The sequence below is a fragment of the Cyprinus carpio genome, chromosome B18, assembly GCF_018340385.1.
Source record: "Cyprinus carpio isolate SPL01 chromosome B18, ASM1834038v1, whole genome shotgun sequence".
Classification (NCBI taxonomy): domain Eukaryota; kingdom Metazoa; phylum Chordata; class Actinopteri; order Cypriniformes; family Cyprinidae; genus Cyprinus; species Cyprinus carpio.
In genome coordinates this window covers 23426505-23444267 of record NC_056614.1, presented here as the reverse complement: position 1 = coordinate 23444267, position 17763 = coordinate 23426505, and the positions used below count along the sequence as shown (strand labels likewise).

At 34.1% G+C, this 17763-nt stretch overlaps 2 protein-coding genes across 2 annotated transcripts; both read right to left on the bottom strand.

Annotated features, from left to right (window-relative positions):
- Positions 1-13: 13 nt before the first annotated feature.
- miox (myo-inositol oxygenase) lies at positions 14-3466 on the bottom strand. Its single transcript, XM_019121939.2, has 10 exons — positions 3332-3466; positions 3049-3120; positions 2863-2943; positions 2303-2465; positions 1999-2066; positions 1799-1908; positions 1273-1340; positions 635-684; positions 446-558; positions 14-319 (listed from the first exon to the last, which is right to left on the bottom strand). The coding sequence occupies exons 1-10, from the start codon at positions 3347-3349 to the stop codon at positions 211-213; spliced, it is 852 nt and encodes a 283-aa protein (XP_018977484.1). The 5' UTR covers positions 3350-3466; the 3' UTR covers positions 14-210.
- Positions 3467-6873: 3407 nt separating this feature from the next.
- On the bottom strand, positions 6874-13220 carry adm2b (adrenomedullin 2b). Its single transcript, XM_042744463.1, has 3 exons — positions 13039-13220; positions 12798-12946; positions 6874-7613 (listed from the first exon to the last, which is right to left on the bottom strand). The coding sequence occupies exons 2-3, from the start codon at positions 12866-12868 to the stop codon at positions 7238-7240; spliced, it is 447 nt and encodes a 148-aa protein (XP_042600397.1). The 5' UTR covers positions 12869-12946; positions 13039-13220; the 3' UTR covers positions 6874-7237.
- Positions 13221-17763: the final 4543 nt, after the last annotated feature.

The following is a 17763-nucleotide window of genomic DNA, read 5'->3' as shown; positions in this document are numbered from 1 at the left end:
AAATTAACTTTTGTTCACTTTTATGATTTTATTTTATCTTTATTTTATGAAGACAATTCCAAAGTGCCAAGATGTAAGGTGGTTTCTAATTGGCTGAAAAAAAAATTTCACCCATTTTTATTGCCCACAGAGCAAAAACTATAACTATACATGATTTGAAGTGTCATTCATGTTTGAAATAGGACAGATCGGTAGAATTCTAGAACATGTTCACCAGCGCAGTATCCCGGGGCAGTACTTATCAATGAGAGACTGATAATACGGCCTCAGACTCTCCACGTCCGGTAGTTCAGTGCTCTTGGTGTACAAATCAAACTTGCTGTCAGAGGAAAGACAAACAGACGCATGTTTTTGATCAGTGAGAGGTCAGACCTTCAATATGTGGGTCACACAGCAGATTAAACGGACACACAAACGAGCTCTCATTGAGAAACTCATGACATACTTAAACTCTTTGACCCAGGGCAGCATCTGCAGGTCTTTCTCGTTGCATAAGTGCATGTAGTCTCCGTTAGAGTGCCAGGGGTAGAAGGAGTGGAAGCGGATCATGTAAAGACCCTGGCAGAAGAAAAACTGTTTGAAAGTGGCTTTTAAAAGCATCAATGAAATCATATTGTTTGTGAGATTTGTTTACCTCCTCGGGGATGGTGCATTTGTTAAACTTCATTACCTGGTATAGATACTCTAGAATAGAGCAAGAAGCATTTTCATTTGTCACTTAAGCGGCAAATTCACTACTCTTCAAAAGTTTGAGGTCAATGAGAAAAATATCCGAAATAAGTCTTTTTTTTCTTTTTTTTTTTCTTTTTTTACCAAGGCTGCATTTATTTGAACACAAATACAGTAAGTATTGTGAAATAATATTAACAGTTAAAATAACTGTTTTCTGTTTGAATATATTTTAACATGTAATTTATTGCTGTGATTTTTCAGCATCATTACTCCAGTCTTCAGTGTCACACAATCCTTCAGAAATCATTCTAATATGCTGATTTGTTGCTCAAGAAACATTTCTGATTATTATCAATTTTGAAAACAGTTGTGCTGCTTAATATTTTTGTGGAAACCATAATACATTTTTCAGGATTCTTTGATGAATAGAAAGCTCAAAATAATGGCATTTATTAGAAATTAAAATTACTGTAACTTTTGACACAATTGAATGCATCCTTGCTGAATAGAACTATTATCTCTTTCACCTGGCCTCAAACTTTTGATGTTTCACAGTGAGACATAATGGTCTTATGTGCAAAGATCCCTTAAATCACTCACCATCGTGTCCCCAAGACATCAGGATGTTATTAAGTCCACATTTTGGTTCATAAATCCCAAATTCTGTGCTGCAATGAAAAAAAAAATAGGTAGAATGCTATACAACATATTTTTACATTTTAGATAATTAAAATAAAGCTAAAAATAAAATATGAATATTTGATGAAAAAATGTAAAATAATTAGAAATGTTGTCTTTGCAGCTAACTGAAATGAAATTTTTAATCTGGAGTATTAAAATTATAACTATATTATAACTTTTGTTGATTTTGATTGCTTCCATTGTCCTCATTTGTAAGTCGCTTTGGATAAAAGCGTCTGCTATATGACTAAATGTTAATGTAAAATAACTAAAATTAAAGCTAAATTTAAATATTTGTAAACAATTCCAAATCTAAAGATAAATGCATTTAATTTAAAAATGCATTTAAAACATCTTAAAGTTCAATTAAAATTAAAATATGAACTAATAATATATGCTATACTAGTATTTAAATAACACTGTTTTGACGTTTAGAAGATAGTACTTGAGAGCAGGGTTCTTCTCATCCGGATTGCCTTCAAACGTTGAGTTTCTGAACACTATTGAATTCTGAAACTTGCATCCCACTGGGAAGGTATCTCCAACTACAGCCCATAAACACACAATGGCATTCTGTATGTTACTGATCCCATGTGACAGCTGTCGAAGGTTTTTCCACCGTGATCGGATGCTTTTGTCTCTCACCTGCGGCTCCTCATACAAGGCCATGATTTTTCCGATGTCATGGATCAAACCGACTAGCTGGAACCAATCTGGAGAGAATGTATTTTAAATTCAGTTGCATTTGAACATTTGACCAAATATAAATATGCACAAAAAGCTTTTACAATTAGAAATGGATTTCAGTCCTGAAAGCAGCCCCGCAGGTTTGGACATATTGATCAGAAACTTCACAAAAACAACTTCAGGTATGTGTTCTTGTAAAACACAGTCTTATCTAAGTAGACTAAGGCGACGTCTGTGGCCTTTGTCCCCGCTGATCTCTCACCTTTATCAGGATGCTCTTTGCGGATTCCCTCGGCAGTCTGGAAGGCATGGAAAGAGTTCGGGAAGTCAACGTCTGGGTCGGATTCGTCAACAAGCTCGTCCAGAGAATCGATGTTCTCCATCATGCTCATGCTGAAGTGATTGCAGTTCGCCCATTCCAGGTGCTGAAGGTCAGAGGTGAGAGGTCATGTTCAGTGTTTTTGTGTTTGTAAAGGCTGTCATTTATTTGGGTTTTCACAGAGAAAATGGTCAGAATTTATGTAATAATAGAAATTCAGAATTTTGCCATTTATATTTTAACAGTTGTTACTACAGGCCTATTACCTGAATGGAGATGGTTTGTTTTGTGTTTTTTTGTTTTTTGTCTTTTTGATACAGAGCATATTTTTAAGTACTTAATAAATACACATAATACATCAAAGTGAAAAAAAAGATACATGCATACCTAATATAATATTATTTATTTTATCTAGATATGTTATATATATATATATATATATGTATGTATGTATATATGTTTCTGTTTATGTACAGTTTGATTTACGGTATTGATAGACCAACCTTCTGTTTGACAAAGTCCAGCGTTTGGTATGTGTGCATCAGCTTGTATGTATTAAACACACGGTCAAAGAGAGCTCCACTCTGTGTTAGACATGTGCACACATCAAAATGGAAATAAGAGGGTTGTATTAAAAGGAATGATACAAGAAAATATGAATTAAGGATGTGCATAATTCCAAATTTTACCTCAAAGTTCCTGAATTCTGATTTGTCTTTCTCATGACTATCAGGGCGATATGCCAGAGAGGGATCCGGACCCTAGTAGTAAGAGTTGTGTGTATTATTAGATACAGCTAATTAGACTTAGTCTACCAACTCAAACAGTGACACAGTCTGATTGACAGTTTTCTGCATTGTTAAATGATCAAAAATGATTATTCATGTGTAATTCCTACAATTCTGCTTTACACACCGTTGAGGAAATTATGAAGCATGTATGTAAATAATAGTCTGAATGTCCGGTACATACCAGGTTCACCACCCTCATGATTCAGCTGAGATGGTGTTGTTGAGGATGAAGGAGGATGTTGTGTGTTCGGCGTCTCTGACTGCTCTATTTATCAACGCTGCACAGATGGGGTCTCTGAACTATAGTGAGAAAAACTAGTAACACTTTAACTTTCTCCACTTTGCTTTCTCTCTGATGCTTCCAGCGGTCCGTCAGTGTGTGTGTAAAGGTGTGTGTTTGAGTGCTCAGTACTGAGATATCTTGGCTCAAATACAGTCTGGTTCAGAAAGCACATAGTGTCAATACAGTGACTAAGGGATTTTGGTTTAATAGTAATTTAGAGTGTGAGTGAGTTACTTCATTGCTATACACCATTGTATTAATATATTTGTTTTAATGTGGTTTTCACTATTTTCTTCTTTTTTTTTTTTTTTGAAGGTTTTAGTTTTTATCTTAATTTTAATTGTGTTTTTCAACACAATAAATCTAGGTAAAAATGTTTTGCAAATTTCTGAATGATATTATCTTCCCTAAAGATTACGTTTTTTTTTTTTGATTTTACTAATTACAATGTTTTTTTTTATTATTATTTTACAATGGCCTCAGTGCTTGTGTTTAAAGAGTCTTATTTGTAAATCATCTCTAAACCGTTTTATTTGTGCTTCACCGGAACGTTCAGAACCTTCAGATTGGTTTCCTGATAACAGTGATTCTTTGAATTTGACTTTGTAAATAGTGAGCTGAAGCACAGTGGGACATTTTGGTGAACTGTAATGATAGTCTGTATGTTTGTTTCTAGGCAGGGTTGATGTAAAGTCTAGTGTGTGTCCTTTTGTGTACAGTAGGTTACACCCCTAATTTTTATTGGCTGATAGTTTGCGTGTATGCGGTCTAGAGAACGTGTGATGAATTCACAGTGGAAAGTTAAAAACAACTAGTGAAACACTCATTCTGACTTCTACAACATTTCTTTGTTTCCTCATCTTCAGCAGGATTTGTATTTTTGTTGACATGTTTGGTTATGCAGTTATAGAGATGAAAATAAAACAGGGCTCTTCAGTTTAATGTTATTATTAAATGGATACTATATAAACTAAACCATCTTTTTCTATTAATGGCCGTTCAAAATATTCAGACTGCAATTTTTCATTATATTATAGTGGATGTTTAATTGAGAATAACTCAGCAGAAAAAGTTGACACAAGCAATCCAATGTATTATAACATGCATAATGTATTCATATTTTTTGTGTAACATTGTAACTTTTTGTGTAATGTTTCAGGTCTGCAGCCAGCAGGTGGTACTCTAACCGAAAACTCTCCTGAATGGACGTCACACAAGGAGAATGTTGTAAGAAGGGGTTTCCATTGAGGTAAGAGAGAGACATGTGACTAAATAATGTCTTATATAAGTCTTGCTTCCAGTAAGTAAAAAGCACTATATGTCACATTAATAGTAGGCTATGTCTGAAATTCAGTATTAGTACAGTAACAATAGGCAACAATGCCCAGATTGACTACTAATAATACTTTTATTTAGCAAAGATGTGACAGTAAATACATTTATAATCTTACAAATGATTTATATTTTAAATAAATGCTGTTTTTGTTATTCATCAAAGAATCCTGAAAAAAAAAGTATCATGGGCTCCACAAAAATGTTAAGTATCACAACTGTTTTCTTTTCAGCAGCAAATCAGCATATTAGAATGATTTCTGAAAGATCATGTGACACTGAAGACTGGAGTAATGATGCTGAAAATTCAGCTTTGCATCACAGGAATAAAATACATTTGAAAATATATTCAAGCCGTATTTAATAATATTAGTTTTTACTGTATATTTGCTCAAATAAATGCAGCATGGTGAGTAGAAGAGACTTCTTTCACAAACATTAAAAAATCTTTCCACCCCCAAACTTTTGGCAGTGAATGTCAGTGTAACTATTTATTACTAATTGGTGCATTTTATCATATTTTTGATCATATTTCTGCTGATTTTATGAAAGCAGTAAGCCAGCCGAGTCCAGGTGCTGCATTGATTTACCACATTGTTTTTGGGTCATGCTGAGCTATTGATAACAGCACTGTGTCGCTCTGACTCAGAAGGTCACAGTGGCAATTATCTGTGCATATACTATATATGTTTGCATTCTATTACAGCTGCCCACATGACACTACAATAACAAACAAAACAATAACCATTTGCATTTGTTTATTAAAACAGCTAAATCATATTAAAATACACAGCACTGACACATACCTACAAACATTCAGACATTATACACTTGCAAAATATTAACACAAGCTTTTGTTAACTTAGAATTAAATAACATCTCTTCTATTCAAGTCAGTGTTGCTTTTAAAGTGCTTAATGTTTAATAGTAACATTTCACCTATATGTGAACATAAGGATAGCAGACGTTCCACCACTGACACACTATGACAAACTGAAGGTGTGTGTGTGTGTGTTTGGCCAGAGAATTGTTTATATTTGTCTCCCATGTTTTATTTGTATTTGTGATTATATGTTGTGAGACTGGCATGTGCGATGTACACAATCAGTCAGTGTTGAAAGTTTGAGTGCTTTATGGATGAAGATTTGACGTTTTAAAAGTTTAAATGGGAATATACTGTGGTCCCAAAAGGTATGTGGACACTTAAAGTGGCTGTGTGTAATTATTCGAAGTGAAAATACTTTCTCCAATCCTAGTGTAAAGTGCAGAGACAGCTATAAGTAAGACTTTCATTTCCCCGAAGAGTGTAAACAGTGTGAGTCTGTGACGCTTGTAACATTACTCTGTTGGTCTGAGCGGCCCAACAAGTTGACGCTGGCTCAGCCAATAGTGTGAGTTTGGGGCGGGACTATCTGTTTGTGGGAGGACAGCTCTGGAAACCTGTTTAAAAACAGTTAGTGTTAAGATGACAAAATATCAAATGGTATCTGCAAGAAAATACTGATCTTTTTCTCAGAACGAACTGCAATTTTTGGAGCATTTTTGCAATTTTAAACATCTTTGAACAACTTAAAATTTAAGTTATTCACTGAAAAACCACTTGGTTTGATATTTTATCTTATGCAGTTAGATTCATAAATAAGTACAGCTTAACTTTCCAAAAACAGGATGTTTACTCTTAAGGTGTTCACATTGAAGCTCTGTTCAGCTTTAGGTGGCTCAGTCAAGGGCGATTTGTCCTGGCTTAGAGAGCGAGAGACAGTGTGGGATTACTGTAAAGATAATGAAGGTCACTTCATTACATAAGGGCATGAAGTATCAGAAGTGGGAAATATTAAGTCTTTCATCCGAATTTGACCTTTAGAAAAGGACAACTGATTGATTCTCTTCCCTGAGATCCACTAAGTTGTTTTTTTTTTTTTTTTTTAGTAGTGTTTTCTATTGGCTCCAATGTTGTATTACATTAAGTCATTAAAGAGATTCATGAAACAATCCATGCTGAAATGAAAACTCAGACTGTTCAGGTCCGAAAAATAAACTTCAGACATATCTGCATGGATGTATGTGGGTTATACACAGTGTGGTTTCTTATAATTCTTCTTCTCATTCTCGTTATTTCCTCTGGTGTTTAGGAGTAATATACTACTCCATATGAAAAGCCAGGCCAAGTTTCTAAACATTTAAATAGAAGCTTGCAGGTTAATGTTGGCGATCATACTGTATGTTAATGTTAAATGGTCAAAGTTGCAGAAGTTCAGAACGAGTTCAATAAATGTTTGTTTAGGGAAAGAAGTTTAGAGTTCTTAAAGTTGCAGTAAGCACATTGAATGACTCTTTTATTTCAAAAGATCAAGAGTATTCGATTTCTCATGACAGGACGCCTGTAAATCGTTGATTGGTTGCCCGCTGGTGTCGGTGGTCTTCAGTAGTCACATTTTTGGATAGATTTTTAATGTGTGTTCATTCATAGTCTTATCCGTAACTATGTGGACTTCTGGGATTGATTGGCGCGTCTTGCCGTCCGCTTTGGCTTTTCAGCTGATAGAGACGGTGGCTGAGGTTTTGTACCTGGCATGTGCCGAGGATGCATCCCACACGCATCAGCTGACCCTGCGGGTGACCTCGTGACCCTCTGAGGACATGGCGACGTTCCCGGAAATGTTCCCTGTTTTGATTGGCCAGTGTGTTGGTCTGTTTCGCCGGGGGTCCTTTATGCAGGAGGGCCCTCCAGACCGCACGGCGCTCTCTTGCCCCGGCACTCGAAGCTATTGAAGGAATGGTGATGGTTTCCATGGCATTACCACCCCGTGTTTCTGGAAGCTTCCCGGGTCTGCTGGGAAAACTCGATCTGGTGAGAGAAAGAGAAATCGTTTGGTTGACCACCAGCGAAGCGCATGCATGCATTGTCCAGATCTATTTAAATACATTCAGACATTCACATAGAAGCTGACGTAGTTTAGGTATTAAATTAGAGGCTTGGCAGCATTAGGACCATTTTAGTATCTGAAGCCTGTTATTAATCAAGCATTTCTCTGGCTGTAGTCCGAGTTATTTGTGGCATGCACTAATATTCCCTCACTCTAGGACACACACTTCTTCACGCGCTTCCCTGTCTTCAGTCTAGCTCCTCAGGAGACATTCAGAGCATTCGTTTTTTGTTAGAATATAGATAAAAATAAACAGGGAATGTAAAATGGTTAGACTGAGTTCTCTGCACTGTGTTGGAGGGATTCATATTTGCTATTAATTTAGTTATTTTATATGTAAATCAGTTATTTAAGGTGAAGTTTATAATTGCTGTGTCACTACACTGTATAAAATTATTTTACGAAGTTATAAATAAAAAAAGATTGAGTATTTTTACAAGAAAATACTATTTAAGTTTTTTTGCTTTAATTTGATGGTTTTTGTTTTTGTTTTGAGTTAAAATTCTTTCAAAGCAAATCTTGCAGCAGCACATTAATTGCCTAAATAATATTATTTTTCAGATAAATTCCAAACATCTGCCATTATTCAGCCAGTCAGGTAATCCTGTGGCGTGATTGAACCAGACACTCACATGTCAGACTGCTTAAACACCTTTGACTTGTGCTTTGTGTTTTCTAGCTCATAAATAAACTGGCACTAATACCCATCATGCACCTGGCAGAGATCTACAAACCTGCAGGTGAGGGAGATTATGTGAGATTTTCTTTTTTGGAAATGTTTGTACTGCAGTTTTCCTGAATTGTTAGCTGTTTGTACAGCATTAAAATTCTTTACATTTTATTTGTATTTTATATATTTATTTATGTTTGTGAATATAATAACATTAATAACAAATGTTACTAAGCATGATACTTGAGTATCTGTATGTATGTATTTAAGTGTAATTGTCAGTGGGTGTTATAGGCTGTGTTTATGAGCATTAGAGTGGGATATAGGGTAATACTTTAAATCTAATCTGAATCAGAATGTTTCTGAACAGGATTAGTCTGAACTGGCTGTAGTATAACACACACATACACAAAATCACTTTCACTGATTACACAAAGTTTCAGAAACACTTCCGGTCACTGTCTCTCAATGGTTTCTGGTCATAAGGAGCATTTATCACTGATTACACAAAGTTTCAGAAACACTTCCGTTCTATTTCTATTAGTTGTTTTTGTTTTTAAGTTGCTTTTTCAAAAATGTTAAGTAGAAATGATTTTTATCACTGTTTATAAGAAATTTTTCTCGAGCAGCAAATCATCATATTAGAATGATTTCTGAAGGATCATGTGACACTGACGACTGGAGTAATGATGCTGAAAATTCACTTTGCATTAAATTATAATATTTCACAATATTACTCTTGTTTGATTAAATAAATGCAGGCTCGAGGGGCATAAGAAAATTCAATAGAAGAGAATTCAAAATTGGTACTGTAATACTATGATGATGTAGTAGTAGCTTTTTATGTTTTTGTGGTATTTTTTTTGGGTGATAAATGGTGTAGTTATAATATCTGCTAAACTTGGGTTATACTATGCATAATTGAAATGTGACTGAAGTAGACAATTTATTACATGCCAGTCAGATTTAAACTTACTTCAGCTGCACGAGCACCACTGCGGGCAGCTCCTGAATAGCTGGCATTACGCGTGTGTGGAAGCAGTTCTAATGAATCTGTAGCAGAACCGGAGATGTGGGACCGCCGGGGCTCAGGGTCAGTACAGGTCTCTGTGTGTGTGTGCGTTTGCTGGTCTCCCACTTGCTTGTACATCTCATTAAATGTGGGCCAGAGTCAGAAAGACTGAACAAGCTCGGAAGGAGTTTCCGAAACACACTCCTCATTTAACATGCGCTACACACACTGCTTACAAACAAAACATGCACTGCTTTGTGCTTTCCCTCTTGTGAAGGTCACCATCAGCCTAAATGCTGTCAAGCCTTTCCTGAACAACACACACACCCACGTCATTAAGAGCTTTTACAATGTGTTAGTTTGATTATTTTTGTGGCTCAGAAATTAGTCTGTCTGTCATTCTGTCTATCTGTAAATCTGTCGTTCTGTATGTTTATCTATCTATCTATCTGTCTATCTATCTATCTATCTATCTACTTTATCTGTTGGTCATTCAAACAGTCTGTCTATCCATTGTTCTGTTTTTTTTATCTGTCATTCTGTCGATCGCTTTGTTCTATCATTCTATAAACCCTTCAACTTGAAGACCTTTTAAACAATTTTTCTACATTTTTAAACAATACTTTGTCTAGCCAACATTTAAAAATTTGTTATATACTGTACATATTTTTTATATTTCAGTTCTTTTCAATTCTACATTCTTAAATTCAAATTTGAAAATCCAATTCAGCATCCTGTTTAATGGCACAGTTCAAATTTAATTCAAATGCAGGAGTTTTTTTTATCAGTGAACTTTCCTTTGATCTTGTTTCAAGTTCTATAAATGTATTTATTTATTTATTTATTTTACATGCACTTTGTAATTGGTTTCCTTTGCATTATCATGATGAAATCCGGCTTCTTAATTAGTTTGACACCCTTTGTTGCATTTGTACACATGATTAGATAAGCAACGCCCCTGTGCATTATAAATGTACACTGAATTGAAATCAGGCCAGTTACTCAATCACTCCATTCTAGCATAAGCCCTTCTAAGCCTCTGCCCCAAGCTAAAGTCCTACAGATTCACTGCTCCATTCATACACTTCAGTCCCAGGTGCTAGATTGCACACACACACACACATATGGAAGACAGCACACAGGGTGAAGAGTCTCTTGGATTGTAGAGGAAGAATAGGAGAAGTATTGTGATGTTTTATTCTGAAGACTAGGAGGAAGTCTGGAAGTTTCAGGTTGAGAGAGAGAATGAGATTGTTGAGAAGCGTTCCCACATTAGAGCTCTGCATGGGGCCTTAGAGAGATGTTAGCATGCACAAATACCAATCTTAATCACACAAACTGTTAAGAATGATGTTCCTATCCACTCTCTGAGAGGCACATTTTTAAAAAACAGTGCTAGATGGGCTAATTTGGGGAGGGAACTGCTTAAATCCACCTTACATAAATTCATTGTGCCTTTGCGCGAGTGTGTGCAAAAGAGGATTTAATTTCCAGTTGAACATTAAAGTCCTAAATCACTTGGTGTTTGTGTTTGTGACCTCATGACGTCTGTTTGAGTTTTTTTGACATTTTGTAAAATTTGCGTGTTCAGATTTATTCTGTAAGCTTGTTTCACTTTTGAAGGCCACAGACTCATTGTTCAGTGGAGGAATGATCCTCTGCCCACCAGCAGGGGGCGACACTGAGATGGTGTTCAATCAGGCTTTGAGATCAGAGGTGACATCATTACAACACCCAAACCAACAGCTGAAGTGACCCTCAAAAGGTATTTGCACACTAAGTGATACCAATCAAATTTAAAATGAATTATATTAACAAATATAATAGTGCTTTTTCAGCATATTTTAGCGACTACTTTTAAGTGACTGCTGTAAGTGCTTTATATATGAAGTCAGTTCCTCAACCAAAAGCCAGTGTCTAAATACTTGTGTGTTCATTTTGCAGCATTTCTATTATTATATCTATTGTTTTACCATTTAAAACCTGCATTTTGTGAAACGTTTGGTTTAAAGTGTGCTCGTATGAAAAGAATGACACTTAATTCAATACTTTATATTTAAGGCAATTTAAGAGTAATGCATTTTCATGCAGGTATGTGGATTGTGTTGTAGGCATGATTCAATGTTGCATCTTGCAAGTCAAGAGTTAGAAATAGCCTGATCCATATCATGACTAAGCGGTCACGATGGGGAAATCCGAGAAACTACGTTACAGGTGGCACGTCTCTCTTGCACGCTCTGTGCCAAATGCAGACAGTCAAGTGACTTACTATCTCACAGAGAACTACAGGTCACACACACACACACACACACACGTATGGCAAGCCATTTGAACATATTCTGCAACTAACTACTATGTATTATTTTTACTAGTTTTATTAATCTTATGTTATACTAGTAAAGTAACCCAATAGTGACTAGTATTGTTTTCAATTTCACTAGTACTCATTCTTTAGAATACTTCAATTGTGACTAATATTAAATTATTCATTTGTACTCAATCTTTACTTACTATTACCTTTCTTTGCTACTAGTCACTATATCAATAGCATCTAGTATATTACTCAAGTTATGCAATATTTATTTGTAGCAAAGTAGTATTGTAGGGTTAATTCAGGATAATCAGGCCATTTTCACCAGCCATCTAATTGGAAACAAGTGTCCCAATTTACCTCAATTCACACCACCTAGTAGCATTTCATATTATACTAAATACAATTGCTATAAAAACTACTGGACTACTTGACAAAAAAAAAGAAAGAAAGAAAATTCACTATTAGATTACTTAGAAACAATTCAAAATATGTATTACTAACAAATATGGTCAATTCTAACAATAGATACTAGTAATGAATGTTAAAATGGCTTGCCATGAACATACATACTTAAACTTTAACTTGGCAAACTATATGTCTGCATTGTGTCTGTTTATATAAGAGTAGCCTAATGGTAACACACTTACCTTAAGGTTAAACTTAAGGTTTCATTTGTTTGCATTAGTTAAGGAGAACTAACACTGTACCATAAATATACAACATTTATTAATTCTAAATGTTAATTACAACATTTGATTTTTAAAATGCATTAGTAAAAGCTGTATCTGTTAAATTCGTTAATGCACTGTGAACTTTCATGAACAACTGTAAATTATTAACTAGCATTATCAAAGATTAATAAATGATGTAAATACATAGCTTCACATTGCTTTTAGGGAATGTATTAACTAATGTTAAAAATTAAGATGTTTTGTTTTGTTTTGTTTTGTTTTGTTGCATACGAATAATGCGCACAAGCTCTACATAACCCTTTCCAAGCCTTAGAGGTCATAATATTAAATACTGAGAATATCAATCAAAAAAAAAAAATGTATATAATGTATAGCTAAACAGCATCTCTAGATGCGATCGCGTGCGAGGTCTCTCACCTGTTGCGCAGCGGCAGCGCGAGTGTTTGCAGAGGCAGCACAAACACACAGACGAGCAGCAGGGACCTCATGATGGCAGTCTGTTATTCTATACAGTCCCGGTGAATAATGTCCAGATGATGTTCCTTAGCTCAGACAGAGACGATCAGCTGTGGAGGAGAGAAGAGGAGAGAGTCGTTCATTTACAAAGTTTGAACGCAAAGCTACTTTTAAAGAGAGAAGAAACTTGTTCGCTCCTTACTTTAAAAGACACACTGATATGTAGAGGATACCGATGCATCCAGTTTATATCATATTATTAATTCCACAGTGTGTAAGACTGTTGAAATCGCGGTTTTTAAAGCTCCTGTGCGTGAAGGACTTTGATTGATTTGGCTGGAGAAACTCTGAGCCCTGACTCAGAAAACTTGAGTCTCTCATGGATGGAGCAGATGCTTAAATACTGAGAGGGAGGAGACACGGATAACTGACACTCCACATGCTGCTGTGATTATGCATCAGTATCCTACTTTCAGCAACTAATTAATTTCATACAACACCGTAGATGACTGTGTGTTTGCTATTAATACTTCTGAGACTCCACGAGCCACTGTTTGTCGCGCTTTATTTTAAAGAGCACGTCTTTTGCTATTTTCTACCATATCGAATGAGTGGGGGCGTGGCCAGTATGCTAATGTATCATGAAAATATGTATAATTGTATTGATATGGTAAAAAAAAAAATTTCACAACACGCACATACAAGACTATACTTTTATAATTTATGTAATATGTTGAGATACATGTAATAATATAAGATTACAAAAGTTAATAAAATCAAAAAATGAAATGTATTATGTGTGTGTCTGTGTCTGTGTGTGGGTTGTTGACGTGACATGGCATTTTCACTGTCCCACGAGATGAAAATGAATAGGCCTATAATTAATATTGACATTTATCGTGATAATTATCAATATCTACTGATATGAAAAAAAAATTGTCGTTGATTTTTCACTGTTTTTGGAGATGAATTTTTAGGCCATAATGAGTTAATTTTTTAATTTTATTTTGATTTTTAAGTTTTTTTTCTGGAGCATCACACACACACACACACACACACACACACACACACACACACATATATATATATATAATGAAATGCATATATTTTTTTTAAATATTCAAGAGATACAGTAGAATGTTGTGTTAAAATATGAATTAAATTAAATTAATTCATGTGTTTTGTGCATAAAATACAATATTTATTCAATATTGAAATCTTGTCTGGCTGTTGGTAGGATTTAACTTAAAACACTGGTCTTTTTTATTCAAGTATATTTGTACATAGGAACATGAGACTTTTGTAGGAATGCTGGTTCTCGAGGGAAATATCATTTCAAGCGTATTAAGCTTATGTCAGGCCTTTAACTATGTGTCATGATATAAAAATATAATTGTGCTGTCAGGTGTGACATAGTGGCTTATTGTAAAGGTCAGAGACAATAACAGAAGTGTGTGTTTGGTTTTATAGAGCTCACGGTGTCCTGTGCTCTTTTAAAGAGGATTTTGAAGAGTATTAACTGTTGAGTTCATGTTGATGAGAGTCAGTCACAGATGAGACTCCAGGGCTGATGCTCCTGTGTTTTTTTTTTACAGTTAAACTTTGGCCTTAGTGTGATTTTTGGAGCAATGCGAGTGTCTAAATTTTATATCAGCACTAAATGAGTATTTTCGATTGTTGTTTCGCATGATTGTGTTTTTATAGCTTAGCAGCATAAAGGTCAAGTTTGTTTTTATGTCAGTGTGTTCAGAGGTCTGTATGTTTAAGAGCTTTGGATGTTTATTGCACATGTCTCATAAATGATGTCATTAACTTAGGTGTCTCATTATTTGGAAAACGTTATTTTATTACTTTAATTTACTAAATGCATTTTGTAAAAATATATTATTTATATAAAATATTAAATTTTTTTGTGTATTTGCTTTACTCTTTATTACTCTTGTGATGTGATTGTAAATGATTTTCAGAACACATACTGTGTATGTAACACTCTCGTTTTCATGCAATATAAATAATTAGCATTAGCCCTTAAACTGGTTTGGTTTTTGCAGACGCCTCCTGAGCTGGAGTGAGTGTGTGTGTGTGTGTGTGTTGTTCTGCGTCATGGGTCAGACAGCAACAGGATACGCTTGCATTCATGCCTCAGTTCTCTCAGACAGAGCTGCCTGCTTGTGTGTGTAAGTGTATATTTGTGTGTCTGTCCAAGTGTCTCTCCTCTCTTCATTATTATACATAATACGAAACTCAGCACAGTTTTACTATAATCCTATTAAAATAATATTGTAGAATTCAAATGGTGTATTGTTCCTGATTAAATTCAGGTGAGAGCTAGATTCATCTCTGACCATCTAAATCAGATCAATTTTTCCAGTTCATTCCAGATATAGAGCATTTCATTTTTAAACCATAGATGCACACATCTTACATATTTTCAAACACTATTTGATGTTACATTAAAATCTAGTATAAAAGGTAATAAAAATTGACACCACCCTTTCACAAGAATGTACATCAATTTGATTCTTTATGCTGCATTTAAAAATTGATACAAAAGAATGTTAAATTTAAATAATATAAATAATTTTTATGTTGATGATTTTGAAACAAATATTGAACCATTGTTACCAAAGTTAACTATCTATCTATCTATCTATCTATCTATCTATCTATCTATCTATCTATCTATATATATATATAATTTTTTTTGCAGAAAATAGAAGTCTATAAATAATAACTATATTTATTTATTCCAATTTAGACTGAAATTTGGAACCATGCTAACTTATTCTAGTGTAAGTATTTTTATTTAAATTTAAATTTTTATTATTTTTAATGTATATGTTTATTACTAGAAAATAAAATCACACAAATAAAGTTTTTAAAATGTATTTACACAGTCCTTAATTTTGGTTACAGGTTACAAAATTGCAAAACTCATATAAAATGAATACTCATATTTCGTTTGACCCCCTGAAGTAGATTATTATTTTTGAGTTTGAGGGTACTATTTTGAACCCTGTACCCTGAAAGTACCTCTAAATCCAACACAATTTCAAACCTGAACACAATATAGAGTCTCTGTTTGCTGTCAAAAGCTCTTTTACAGAGTCACTGAGAGGCTAAAATGACAAAAGTGTTTTACTGGAACAAGACAGCAGTCTGTTGCACACAGTTACTGTACTGTATTGTACTACCCTCCCTCTCTGTTCACTCGTCCAATCTCAGCCCATCAGGTGCCCTGAAAGATGAATCAACCAATCACATCTGTGCACTTATGAGATGTTACAATGGTCAAGGTCTTTATTTCAACTTCTTATCCAAACACTGCTTCACAAGGTTTCATAATGTAGTGCTAACAGCCCTTTGGAGTCAAGTCTTTTGATTAAATATGTGTGTGAGTGTGTTTTAAATCTCCATAACTCTAGTGTTCAGCAGATTTTAAGGCACTAGGAGTGTGTGTTGGTCTGGTAAAAGTCTTTTTCAGTGACAGTTTCCCTTTGCTTCCATCTGCTGGAGCAACACATTTATGTTCACTCAATGCTTTGACACTGAGCCTGTGTCCCAATTCATATTATTCATCCTAAATTCTATGATATATGATATTAGTCCGTTTCAATACTATTTAGAGCAGATAGGGTGGTGGATAGTAAGCACATTGGGACGCAGGGATAGTCTGCATTTGGAATTGCATGGTATCACACTACTCATACTATTTAGTAAGAGCAGCATGCTATATCAGACTAGACCTGTGAAAAGTACAGCATCAAGTATAGTGTTTGAAATACTGCTACTTCTGTAGCATATAGTGTGTATGTATACATATATATATATATATATATATATTGTTTGAAATACTGCTACTTCTATATATATAGATATATATATATATATATATAATAAACACACACATAGCTATTTTATAAGAGAGCCTACAGTACAACTTACTGAAATGTCTCATGAAAGAAGTCTCTTCTGCTCATCAAGCCTGCATTTATTTGATCAAAAATACAGAAAAAACAGTAATATTGTGAAATATTATTACAACTTAAAATAATAGTTTTCTATTTGAATATACTTAAAAAACATAATTTATTCCTGTGATGCAAAGCTGAATTTTCAGCATCATTACTCCAGCCTTCAGTGTCACATGTTAACATCCAGTCTATCACATGATCATTTAGAAATCATTCTAATATTCTGATTTATTATGAGTGTTGGAAACAGTTCTGCTGTCTAATATATTTGATGAATAAAAGTTTAAAAAGAACTGCATTTATAAAAAAAAAAAAAAAAAAAATCTAATAATATATATTCTGAATAATATATTTTCTTTACTATCACTTTTTTATCATTTAACACATCCTTGCTGAATAAAAGTATTGATTTTATTTTAAAAAAAAGAAAGAGAAAAAAAATTAACTGATGTGTATATTGGTTATTTTTTTTTTTTTTTTTTTTAAATTACTGACCAGTAAATGTATTACTGTTATTACAAATGTTTCGCAACTTTGCTAAAATATTTATGATGTTTGAAAAACATAGCTTCTTTTTTTTTTTTTTTTTTTTTTTTACTTTTTATTTACCTTTAAAGTAGAATAAATTTTTATTTTTGTCAAATAAATGCAGGCTTGATGAGCAGAAGAAACTTCTTTAATATTAATTTTTCCAAACTTTTGACCTGTACTGTATATATATATATATATATATATATATATGTGTGTGTGTGTGTGTGTGTGTGTGTGTGTGTGTGTTTTCTTTAAATGCATGAATGGATGATATTCTACTTTAGCCTAAATGTGTAGTATAGCAAACTTCACTGTCCTGTATCCTACAATAAAATGTGCTATACTTTTTTTTTCATGACTCATTTGACTGAACTTCTAAAAGTAAACTCATTTTTACACAAACATAGGCTTAAAATCCAAAA

What these genes read in the sequence shown, in the direction of transcription:
- miox (XM_019121939.2), bottom strand. An exon ending in CAAAGAGCATCCTGATAAAG is followed by an intron (nt 2,067 to 2,302) that starts GTGAGAGATCAG and finishes CATTCTCTCCAG; the next exon opens with ATTGGTTCCAGCTAGTCGGT. An exon ending in CCTTGTATGAGGAGCCGCAG is followed by an intron (nt 1,909 to 1,998) that starts GTGAGAGACAAA and finishes ATTGTGTGTTTA; the next exon opens with TGGGCTGTAGTTGGAGATAC.
- adm2b (XM_042744463.1), bottom strand. Translation starts at nt 12,868, where the DNA reads ATGAGGTCCCTGCTGCTCGTCTGTGTGTTTGTGCTGCCTCTGCAAACA. An exon ending in GCGCTGCCGCTGCGCAACAG is followed by an intron (nt 7,614 to 12,797) that starts GTGAGAGACCTC and finishes TTCTCTCACCAG; the next exon opens with ATCGAGTTTTCCCAGCAGAC.